Source organism: Oncorhynchus mykiss, chromosome 24 (assembly GCF_013265735.2).
Source record: "Oncorhynchus mykiss isolate Arlee chromosome 24, USDA_OmykA_1.1, whole genome shotgun sequence".
NCBI lineage: Eukaryota > Metazoa > Chordata > Actinopteri > Salmoniformes > Salmonidae > Oncorhynchus > Oncorhynchus mykiss.
The window spans coordinates 18,437,538-18,449,826 of NC_048588.1; the positions used below are offsets into that span (position 1 = coordinate 18,437,538).

The window sequence follows — 12,289 nt, forward strand, 5'->3', positions numbered from 1 at the left end:
TACGTCTTTTCAGGATTTTATTGAAAATGCTAAACTAAGAGTAAATTAAATTGAAGAAAGACAGACTAACTATACTAAATATAAACCCCAACCATCACAAATTTTAATCCCTTATTTACCAGACTTTTACGTCTCCTTCCATTCTTTGATCCAACTTCCTGGTCCTCAGTTTCCTTTTCTTACGCCAAAAACGTAAATAATCCTTATCCATATCCTTTGACTCTGCGCATATTTACCGCTCAAAAATTGAAATAAACTGGGCCATTCAAAAAGTTGCATCTAGGATTCCTTAATTAGTTCAATTGATTTGATTCCTGGAAAATGGATCCCGCTCCAAGCATCCATTCTTGCCTATCCCTTCCCTAAACGCTCCTCTGATCCGGCTCCAAGCATCCATCCTTGCCTATCCCTTCCCTAAATGCTCCTCTGATCCGGCTCCAAGGATTGGGATCCACTGAGCCACTCCTCCAATCAAAACCTTGAAATACCAGGAAAAAAAAAATCAGAGGGAAACCATTAGAATCATGTCTGATTTGGGCCCAGCCCACTTCTTATTTTGTGCACTCATGACATGTCACTACTAAAGATCAATTTGAAAATGTCAGTGAGCACCCAAACCATCAAATTCATACTTTAGAAAATGTCTAATATTTCTCAATGTTTAAGCTGAAACAAGCCCAGAGCCCCTGTCTAATATTAAAACAGCATCTATAAAAAATTATAGATAAATGGTTCTTATGTAGCATTAAAGTTTCAGTGCTAAAAAGGTTGCCAAACAATAGATAGGGCAGGTATATATATATAGGATATAGAAAATTGTGCTACATTCAAGAAACAATCATGCATCCTGTAGCAACGACTTTATCAATAGATAGATGCAAATAATCAATACTAAAGCATACCATTGCCTCGACCTGACTCCTCCTAAGATGTCCTATCCTGATCAAACAAATGAAATGTGCTCCACAACTTTTATTCCAAATCACTCTTTAATCCTTATCTTCAGATGTCTAAAGGAAGACACAAGGGTAAAATACAGTTTAGCAATGAGACTCCCGCCATCTCATGAAAAAGTACATACATTTTCCAACACTTACAAAAATATTGAACTTGTTAATAAGATCAACATTTTTGAAGTTCAGAGCAATAGGGTTTCAAATGTTGCAACATTTTTGGAGGAAAGACAACAGGTCAATTAAAATGAATTGAGAAAGGAGATCAAAAAGACTAAAGTAGGGAGGGTTAGGGAGGAAAGGTGACAGGAGGGGATACACCTACATACCAAGACCTTCCACTAGGACATCAGGAGATGGAATGCAAAAATTTTAATCTATAGTTGACTTCTGAAAAACTCAAAAGGAGGTAAAAACAAGTGGAAAGAGGAACTGCTAACACGGTATCTACCAAAATGGCAACAGAGTTTAGGAACGGGAGCGAGAGCGGCTATGGCGTGGAGAGTAGCGAGGAGATCCTCTGCCACCACGGGTACCACCACCGCGAGAGTTGCTGCGGCTGCGACTGGCTGCGCTGCGGCTCCTGCTTCGACTGCGGCTCCTGGAACGGGATCTTCCATAGCTCGGGCTGCGGGGACCATCTACTTTCACGCGAACGTATGCGGTCTCTCCCTGGTAGACACACAAAAAGAACTAGACGTTGAAACAAAAAGCATTTCCACCTCAAACGGTTCCTTCCATTGCATCAAAACAAGCCTTAAGTTCTTGAAAGGCTGCACAAGTAGTCACTGAAAATGGGGAGAGGTTGAGGGGAAAGATTCAATGGTGTTGGTAGTCACTTTACTTACCTTTAACGAAAATAGCATCCTATCCTTATAATCAAATCCAATAAAACCTAAAAGCATACCTCGTGTGATCGGAACTTGGTGTTGTCCAGCTTTCGAACAGCGTAGGTCATGTCTTCTTTGCGCACAAACTCCACAACCCCAGTTCCATCTCTGAAAACGTCAGCATAACATACATCCCCAGCCTCACGCATGTGATCCTTGAGGTCCTGCCAGCTGCCACTCTGGGGAAGCCCTTTGAAGAGAAGAGCGAATAAATTAGATGTTTTACTGAAAGTGATTACTTTCAACACTTTCCTGAAATGGTACAAACTTGCTCAATAGATCTGTGGCATAGCAATATAATTCAGAATGTGCACTGACCAACGAAACCAGGCTGGTTCTACACAACCAGAAACAATGAACTAATGTGGAAGGAATGGATATCACTATTTAGCCGACCAAAAAAGACCCGTGCTTCTATCTGGTGAAAAAGGAACTAGCCAATTAGACAGTAGCCTCTGCAGAGTCCCCAACAACCGGATGTTCTGGTTTTCAGGGGAAATGGAAAGAGCACCTGTGACACGACTTCCAATTTTCGGAAGTTAAGGCGACACTCCATCTTGACCACTTCTCCACATTTACTGGATTGGTTGAACAGTGCAGAAGAGAACCTCCCTACAGTTTATTTTCCTTCTTGTCAAGACCTGAGGTGCGTTCAGTACGCTTCAATGCTTGCTACATTCTTGAACAGACTGAGGTTTGCTGGGTATGGTGAGTTTTTAAATGGCAGTGGCCATGTCGACAGCATTCCCTAAACCTTGCCAGTTTTTCAACTGGCCGTTCAGTACAGCAGGGGACCTAGTTTCAGGTGGTTCTTTTACACCTGCTACATTACAGTAGGTTAATCTGGCAGTAACACAGGGAGTCTATTTGTTAGTTAAATAGAGAAGACCACCAGCAGTGTCATTGAAACATTAAAGACTGGTAAATTACCAATTGCACAGTGCGGTAGTGCAACCAATGATGTATATAAACCCAACCCACATTACACTAGGGTGTTAAGTGACAAAACAAACAATGGACACTAGGCGAGAATTCTACAAAACGGCAATAAATCAAATACATTGTCACTCATTTCAATAATGTGGTCATCAAAATATAGAAATAATTTGAAAACATGAATGTGGAAGTTAACCATGTGGAAGTTTTGATATTTACGTGACATGAGCCCAAATGTAAAGTGCTGTGCTTAGAACGTTCAATTCTGTGGGACAGCATAAAAAAAAAAAAGGAACTCAATCTGAGCGTTCATATTTGCTCTTTGCGATGGGTATTCCTCACTACCAGAGTAAGATTGATGTGACATTGTATTGCCAACAAGTATGGGAATGTCCTGAGGGTGTTTTACAGTCATCAGACGTCCTTGGACTGCAATTTAAGGTTAAACGTTTTTCCATTCCACAATGGTCTCAGACTAGACTTAACATAGTGAATGTAAATCCAGGACACTCAAATTAGTTTGATATGTTACATGTGGTTCTTAAGGCATAACAGAAAGGAGGGTGGTTGGTCGGGGTGGATGGGTGAGCGTATAACGTGAACATCTAGCAACCCAAATGTTGCATTTTCAAATCTCATCAAGGACAACTTTAGCAACTAGTTACTTTGTAACTATACTGAACAAAAATAAACACAACATGCAGTGTTGGTCCCATGTTTCATGACCTGAAATAAAAGATCCCAGAAATGTTCCATATGAACAAAAAGCTAATTTCTCTCAAATTGTGCACAAATTTGTTTACATCCCTGTTAATGAGCATTTCTCATTTGCCAAGATAATCCATCCACCTAACAGGTGTGGCATATCAAGAAGCTGATTCAACAGCATGGCCATTAAACAGGTGCACCTTGTGCCATGGGACAATAAAAGGCCAATAAAATGTAGTTGTCACACAATGCCACAGATGTCTCATGTTGAGGAAGTGTGCAATTGGCATGCTGAATGCAGGAATGTCCACTGGAGCTGTTGCCAGATAATTTAATGTTCATTTCTATACCATAAGCCACCCCCAACATTGTTTTAGAAAATTTGACAGTACGTTCAACCGAACTAACCATGGCAGACCACCTGGAAACAAGCTAGCCCAGGACCTCCACATCCGGCTTCTTCACGCACGGGAGCATCTGAGATCAGCCACCCGGACCTCTGATGAAACTGAAGAGTACGTGTGTCTGTAATAAAGCCCTTTTGTAGGGGAAAAACTCATTTGGAGTGGGTGGGCCTCCCAGGCCCAGCCATGGCTGTGTCTTTGCCCAATAATGTGAAATCAATAGATTAGGGCCTAATTTATTTATTGAAATTGACTTATTTCCTTGTATGAACTGTACCTTAGTAAAATCATAGAAGTTGCATTTATATATTTCTTCAGTACACTTAGCATGTTAACTAACCCTTACCTTAACCCCTTGAGCTAGCTAACGTTAGTCACCTAGTCAATGTTAGCAACAACAAATTGGAATTCTTAAGATGTCATACATTCAGCAATTTCTTAACATATTGTACATTTGGCAAAGTCTCAACACTCACGAATTGCAATTCGTAACATACAGAACCAGTCAAAAGTATGGATACACCTACTCATTCAAGAGTTTCTCTTTATTTTTTACTAAACTCAGCAAAAAAGGAAACGTCCTCTGTGTCAACTGCATTTATTTTCAGCAAACTTAACATGTGTAAATATTTGTTTGAACATAAGATTCAACAACTGAGACATAAACTGAACAAGTTCCACAGACATGTGACTAACAGAAATGGCCCTAGCCCTCTGATCCAACAGGTCCCAGGCGTGCTCAAGGGATTGAGATCTGGGCTCTTGGCTGGCCATGGCAGAAAACTGACATTCCTGTCTTGCAGGAAATCGCACACAGAACAAGCAGTATGGCTGGTGGCATTGTCATGCAGGAGGGTCATGTCAGGATGAGCCTACCGGAAGGGCACCACATGAGTGAGGAGGATGTCTTCCCTGTAACGCACAGTGTTGAGATTGCCTGCAATGAAAACAAGCTCAGTCCGATGATGCTGTGACACACCACCCCAGACCATGATGGACCCTCCACCTCCATCCCGCTACAGAGAACAGGGCTTGGTGTAACTCTCATTCCTTCGACAATAAATGCAAATCCGACCCTCACCCCCGATGAGACAAAACCGTGGCTCGTCAGTGAAGAGCACTCTTTGCCAGTCCTGTCTGATCCAGCAACGATGGGTTTGTGTCCATAAGCGACGTTGTTGCCGGTGATGTAAGGCAGGTCCTCACCAGACAACAGGCCTACAAGCCCTCGGTCCAGCCTCTCTCAGCACTGATGGAGGGATTGTGTGTTCCTGGTGTAACTTGGGCAGTTATTGCCATCCTTTACCTGTCCCGCAGGTGTGATGTTTGGATGTACCGATCCTGTGCAGGTGTTGTTACACGTGGTCTGCCACTGCGAGGATGATCAGCTGTCCGTCCTGTCTCCCTGTAGCGCTGTCTTAGGCGTATCACAGTAAGGACATTGCAATTTATTGCCCTGGCCACATCTGCAGTCTTCATGCCCCCTTGCAGCATGCCTAAGACATGTTCACGCAGATGAGCAGGAACCCTGGGCATCTTTCTTTTGGTGTTTTTCAATAGATAGGCCTCTTTAGTGTCCTAAACTTTCATAACTGTGACCTTAATTGCCTACCACCGGTAAGCGGTTATTGTCTTAATGACCATTCCACAGCTGCATGTTCATTAATTGTTTATGGTTCACTGAACAAGCATGGGAAACAGTGTTTAACCCTTTACAATGGGGGGGGGGGGGGGGGGTAACTTCTGTGAAGTTATTTGGATTTTTACAAATTATCTTTGAAAGACAGGGCCCTGAAAAAGGGAAGTTTCTTTTTTTTTGCCGAGTTCATTTTCTAGATTGTAGAATAATAGTTTAGACATCAAAACTATGAAATAACACATATGGAATCATGTAGTAATCATAAGTGTTAAACAAATCAATATATTTCATATTCGTCAAAGTAGCCACCCTTTGCTTTGATGACAGCTCTGCACACTTTGCATTCTCTCACCAGCTTCACCTGGAATGCTTTTCCAACAGTCTCGAAGGAGTATGCAGAGTACTTGTTGGCTACTTTTCCTTCACTCTGCTGTCCAACTGGGTTAAGGTTGGGTGATTGTGGAGGCCAGGTCACCTGATGCTGCACTCCATCACTCTCCTTCTTGGTCAAATAGCCCTTACACAGCCTGGAGGTGTGTTTTGGGTCATTGTCCAGTTGAAAAACAAATGATACTGGGACTAACTGCGAACTAGATGGGATGGCGTATCGCTGCAGAATGCTGTGGTAGCCATGCTGGTAAAGTGTGCCTTGAATTCTAAATAAATCAGACATTGTCATCGGCAAAACACCATCACACAACCTCTTCCATGCTTCATGGTGGGAACCACACATGCAGAGATCATCTGTTCACCTACTCTGCGCCTCACAGACAAGGCGGTTGGAACCAAAAATATTACATTTGGACATATTTCTCTGAAGTCCATTGCTTGTGTTTCTTGGCACAAGCAAGTCTTATCGGTGTCATTTAGTAGTGGTTTCTTTGCAGCAATTCGACAATGAAGGCCTGATTCATGCAGTCTCCTCTGAACAGTTGAGACGTGCGTTACTTGAACTCTGAAGCATGTATGTCGAATGCAATCTGAGGTGCAGTTAATTTCAGATTTACGAAGCTGATAACTAATGAACTTGTCCTCTGCAGCAGAGGTAACTTTGGGTCTTCCTTTCCTGTGGCGGTCCTCATGAGCCAGTTTCATCATAGCGCTTGATGTTTTATGCGACTGCACTTGAAGCTCTTCTGTATAACAACTAGAGATCTAAAAATTAATCGGCCTTACCGATTTAATTAGGACCAATTTCAAGTTTATAACAAAATCGGTAATCTGCATTTTTGGACGCCGATTACATTGCATTCCACAAGGAAACTGCTTGGCAGGCTGACCACTTGTCACGTGAGTGAAGCAAGGAGACAAGGTAGTTGCTAGCTAGCATTAAACTTATCTTATAAAAAACAGTCTTCACATAATCACTAGTTAACTACACATGGTTGATGATATTACTAGGTTAACTAGCTTGTCCTGCGTTGCATATAATCAATGTGGTGCCTGTTAATTTATCACCGAATCACAGCTTACTTCGCCAAAAGAAGTCAGGGTATATGCAACAGTTTGGGCTGCCTGGCTCGTTGCAAACTAATTTGCCAGAATTTTACATAATTATGACATAACATTGAAGGTTGTGCAATGTAACAGCAATATTTAGACTTAGGGTTGCCACCCGTTTGATAAAATACAGAACGGTTCCATATTTCACTGAAAGAATAAACATATAGTTTTCATATTAATGACCATTGGCTCGTATTTGTGTTTGTTATATTATAATTAAGTCTATGATTTGATATAGCAGTGGTAGGCAGCAGCAGGCTCGTAAGCATTCATTCAAACTTGACTGTTTGCCAGCAGCTCTTAGCAATGCATGATTACAGCGCCGTTTATGACTTCAAGCCTATCAGCTCCTGAGATTAGGCTGGCAATACTAAAGTGCCTATTAGAACATCCAATAGTCAAAGGTATATGATATACAAATGGTAGAGAGAAATAGTCGACGCGTCATAATACCTATAATAACTGCAACCTAACATTTCTTTACTGGGAATATTGAAAAACCAGCTTTCATATGTTCTGAGCAAGGAACTTAAACGTTAAGCTTTTTATTTTATTTTTACATGGCACATATTGCACTTGTACGTTCTCCAACACTGTTTTTGCATTATTTAAACCAAATTGAGCACGTTTCATTATTTATTTGAGCCTAAATAAATAAAATCGATGTATTATATTAAGTTAAAAAAATTTTTTAAAGTGTTCACTCAGTGTGGTTGTAATTGTCATTATTTCAAATATATAAAAAAAATTGCCCGATTAATTGGTATTGGCTTTTTTTTTGCTATCCAATAAAATCGGTATCGGCGTTGAAAAATCATAATCGGTCGACCTCTAATACCAACCCTACCTTGTCACAACACAACTGATTGGCTCAAACACATTGAGGAAAGAAATTCCAAAAATTAACATTTAACAAGGCACACCTGTTAATAGAAATCCAATCCAGGTGACTATCTCATGAAGCTGGTTAAGAGAACGCCAATTGTGTGCAAAGTTGTCATCAAGACAAAAGGTGGCTACTTTATAGAATATAAAATATATTTTGATTTGTTTAACACTTTTTTGGTTACTACATGATTCCGTGTGTTATTTAATAGTTTATGTCTTCACTATTATTCTACAATGTAGAAAATAGTCAAAATAAAGGAAACCCCTTGAATGAATAGGTGTCCAAACTTTTGACTGGTACTGTATGTTAACAATATGTCCACCTTATTTTAAATGAATGGGCCTACCATCCTGTTTTTTTATTTAATTTAATTCCATATAGTAATTTGCGTAATAAGTACCTATTTTGCATGAAGTCGTATAAAAATTTGATTCTAATATATGAAATTGTTGCAAACGTACTTTTGCACAAAGCACAAAGATTTGTTAATATGACCACCCTACCTTAACTTTGTCTTAAATTACTGTAATTGTGTACTGACTCATTTCCATAATATCAGTTTAATTGCATACATTTTACTTGTATTTGAATCAACTCTGATTTATTGATTTAATCCTTATTTAACTTGGCACGTTAAATTCTTATTTACAATGACGGCCTACACTGGCCAAACCCGACGACGCTGGGCCAATTGGGAGTCCTATAGGGCGGCGCACAATCACGGCCTGTTGTGATACTGCCTGGATTCGAACCATGGTGTCTGTGGTGACGCCTCAAGCAATGAGGTGCAGTGCCTTAGACCGCTGCGACACTCGCTACTAAAAATGACATTACATTTGGCCACCCTACCTTGAGATATTGGGCAAAACCTGTTGAAATATAGACTACTTACAGATGGATTTGAGGCCATTATTGATTTGGGATTAACAATGACCAGTCCACAACCTTTTCGATCACTTGTAAATGAGATCTCAACAACTGTAAATCCCTAATCTCATAGTGTTCCTGAGAAGCATGTCTATAAAATTGAGGACAAAGTATAATACCAAAAGCAGTTTAATTTTGACCCTTAACACCCTAGTTACATGACTCACCTGAGACAATGACCCTATACTCGGAGCGTCTGGATGGCGGCCCGTATCTGCCTCTAGGAGCGCCACCAACGCCCCCACCACCACCACCACCTCCACCAAAACCGCCTCGCCCCCCACCCCTTCCGCTCCGAGGGAATTCAACTCGCAGCCGATAACCGTCGTAGTCATAGCCGTCTCGTCCGTACACTGCATCGTCTGCGTCCCTGAAAAAGTGATAATAGAAAAATATTGCTAAACAATCGTCCACACAGCACTCTGCGGTGTGCCTCATTAGCATATTATATGTTACCAGTAGTTAACCGGCCCAACTTAACGCCACGATTTACGATAGTTTGGTCGGCTAGCCACAAACAAAGACACCTTCACAACATGTAAATGCCGAAACGGAAGCAACTAGCTATCAGGCCAATTGATGTTACTGTACATTCCTAAAACGAAAATAGATAGTTACGGTAGAAACATGTGCAGAGAAGATTCACGTTGTCGCATGAGCAGATAACGTTAGAGCAGTGCACGAGTTGCTAACAAGCTAGCCTTTAACGTTAGCTACCTGGGATCTTCAAATTCGATGAAGGCAAAGGGAGGTCCCCCTCTCCGATTTTTCAAATCGATGTCTCGAATAGCTCCGTATTTGTAGAACACGTCCTCGACATCTTTAGTGCGAATATCAGGAGGTAGATTTCCGACATAAATTCGACAATCGTTATTTCCTGCGGGGCCTCGCACGACGCCTCCCGACATGTTAGCTAGCAAGCTAACGTTAGCTAGTTTCTTTTAGCGGTAGGTTGAAATAAAAAGCGATTTCGCGCAAGACGGTATTCAAGTATATCACCGCCGATTAGAAATTAATTTGAGTATAGTACACAAACACTGCTGAAAACACGAAATAAGGTATCACTCGCGCTTAAAGTTGTGTACTAGATAGCTACGCTTCTCCGCGAGGGCATTCATGAACACCAGAAATGTGCCCAGTAGAGAACTAGAAATGGCTACGTCCGCCAAATAAAATAGTCCACGGTAATACAATCTGTAAAAGAGACCTGGGTCTCAGTATGCCTCCCTTATAGAATACATGTCAAATTAATAAATTAACGCTGGTGTGTGATATTGGTATGATTACGCGAATAATTTCAGGTGATCAGATTCTTAGATAATGATTGTTTGGACATTTTCATCTTGCAATTTTAAATCATCATTATTTATAATTTGCCTAATGAGTAGTGTCCAGCAACCTATTATTATAGGTAGACGGCCTACACCAATAATAGTGACTTCACAAGTGAGTGTGCATCTAAAGTATACAGACACTACATTGATTATGAATTAGGACCTTGGAGCCTAATATACTATATCAACAACCTCTCCCTCAACGTGATCAAGACAAAGGACATGATCGGGGACTACAGGAAAAGGAGGGCCAAGCATACTCCCATTGTCATTGATGGGGGCTGTAGTGGAGCAGATTGAGAGCTTCAAGGTCCTTGGTGTCCACATCACCTATTATCATGGTCCAAACATACCAAGACAGTCGTGAAGAGGGCACGACAACGGCAATTCCCCCTAAGGAGACTGAAAAGTTTTGGCATGGGTCCTCTGATCCTCAAAAATTTCTACAGCTGCACCATCGAGAGCATCCCACTCTGGTTGCATCACCTCCTGGTATGGCAACTGCTTGCATTCCGACTGTAAGGGGCTACAGGCCAGTACATCACTTGGGCCAAGCTTCCTGGCATCCAGGACATCTATAACTGTCAGTGGAAGGCCCTAAAAATTCCTGAAGACTCCAGCCACCCTAGCTATGCCGCACGGCAAGCGGTACTGGAGTGCCAAGTCTAGGTCCAAAAGGCTTCTTAACAGCTTCTACCCCCAAGCAATAAGACTGCTGAACAGCTAATCAAATGGCTACTCGGACTATTTGCTTTGACCCACCTCCCTTTTTTACACCGCTCCTACTCACTGTTTATTATCTATGCATAGTCACTTTACCTACTGTACATGTACATATTACCTTAATTACATCGACAAACCTGTACCTCCACACATTGACTTGGTACCGGTACCCCCTGTATATAGCCTCATTATTGTTATTTTATTGTTTCTCTTTTATTTTTTTACTTTAGTTTATTTAGTAAAATTTTTCTTAACTCTTATTTTTCTTAAAATTGCATTATTGGTTAAGGTCTTGTAAGTAAGCATTTCACAGTAAGGGCTACACCGAAAACGTGGATGCCGATTAAGAGCCCCCCGCACTTCTCTAATTCAGAGGGCTTGGGTTAAATGCGGAAGGCACATTTCAGTTGAACAACTGACTAGATATCCCCCTTTCCCTTACCTGTTGTATTTGTCACACGTGACAAATACAACTTGATTTGATCATCAACTACAATCTTTGGGCCAGTAGATGGTGCCATGGACCAATTTATATGAAAGTAAATCAGACGACAAGCTACAAATAGCCTACTAGTTTATGGGTGAGGATAAATTAACTAAGAATATTTTCCAGATACACTACCGTTCAAAAGTTTGGGGTCATTTATAAAAGTCCTTGTTTTTGAAAGAAAATCAATTTTTTTGTCCATTAAAATAACATAACCTTTTTCAGAAATACAGTGTAGACATTGTTAATGTTGTAAATGACTATAAGATGGAATATCTACATGTAGGCGTACAGAGGCCCATAATCAGCAACTATCACTCCTGTGTTCCAATGACACGCTGTGTTAGCTAATCCAAGTTTATAATTTTAAAAGGCTAATTGAGAAAAACCTTTTGCAATTATGTTAGCACAGCTGAAAACTGTTGTACTGATTGAAGAAGCAAAAAAACTGCCCTTCTTCGACTAGTTGAGTATCTGGAGCATCAGCATTTGTGGGTTCGATTACAGGCTCAAAATGGTCAGAAACAAAGCACTTTCTTTTGAAAGTTGTCAGTCTATTCTTGTTCTGAGAAATGAAGGCTATTCCATGCGAGAAATATGAAGCTGTAGGTTGAGGACTTGTGAGGGGTCTGTTTCTCAAACTAGACACTCTAATGTACTTTTCCTCGTGCTCAGTTGTGCACCGGGGCCTCCCACTCTATCTATTCTGGTTAGAGACAGTTTGCGCTGTTTTGTGAAGGGAGTAGTACACAGCGTTGTACGAGATCTTCAGTTTGTTGGCAATTTCTAGTATTGAATAGCCTTAATTTCTCAGAACAAGAATAGACTGACGAGTTTTAGAAGAAAGTGCTTTGTTTCTGCCCATTTTGAGCCTGTAATCGAACCCACAAATGCTG

The 12,289-nt window shown here is 41.0% G+C and overlaps 1 protein-coding gene across 2 annotated transcripts; it reads right to left on the reverse strand.

Moving 5' to 3' along the window:
- Positions 1 to 10,016, reverse strand: LOC110503923 (serine/arginine-rich splicing factor 1B). 2 transcript variants are annotated; one of them, XM_021582573.2, is made up of 5 exons: positions 9,567 to 10,016; positions 9,017 to 9,219; positions 1,861 to 2,033; positions 903 to 1,625; positions 3 to 478 (listed from the first exon to the last, which is right to left on the reverse strand). In XM_021582573.2, exons 1-4 carry the CDS (start codon positions 9,755 to 9,757, stop codon positions 1,422 to 1,424), a joined length of 771 nt encoding a protein of 256 aa, XP_021438248.1. In that variant the 5' UTR covers positions 9,758 to 10,016; the 3' UTR covers positions 3 to 478; positions 903 to 1,421. The 2 variants fall into 2 exon arrangements, with proteins under 2 accessions (XP_021438250.1, XP_021438248.1); XM_021582575.2 differs by lacking the exon at positions 903 to 1,625 and having other exon boundaries at positions 1 to 478.
- Between the last annotated feature and the right edge of the window lie 2,273 nt (positions 10,017 to 12,289).

Excerpts from the sequence above, each read along its gene's own strand:
- LOC110503923 (XM_021582573.2), bottom strand. The coding sequence starts at position 9,757 with ATGTCGGGAGGCGTCGTGCGAGGCCCCGCAGGAAATAACGATTGTCGA. Across the intron at positions 2,034-9,016 it reads GTATAGGGTCATTGTCTCAG|GGCTTCCCCAGAGTGGCAGC; the intron begins GTGAGTCATGTA and ends TTCTCTTCAAAG. Across the intron at positions 1,626-1,860 it reads CCAAGTTCCGATCACACGAG|GGAGAGACCGCATACGTTCG; the intron begins GTATGCTTTTAG and ends TGTGTCTACCAG.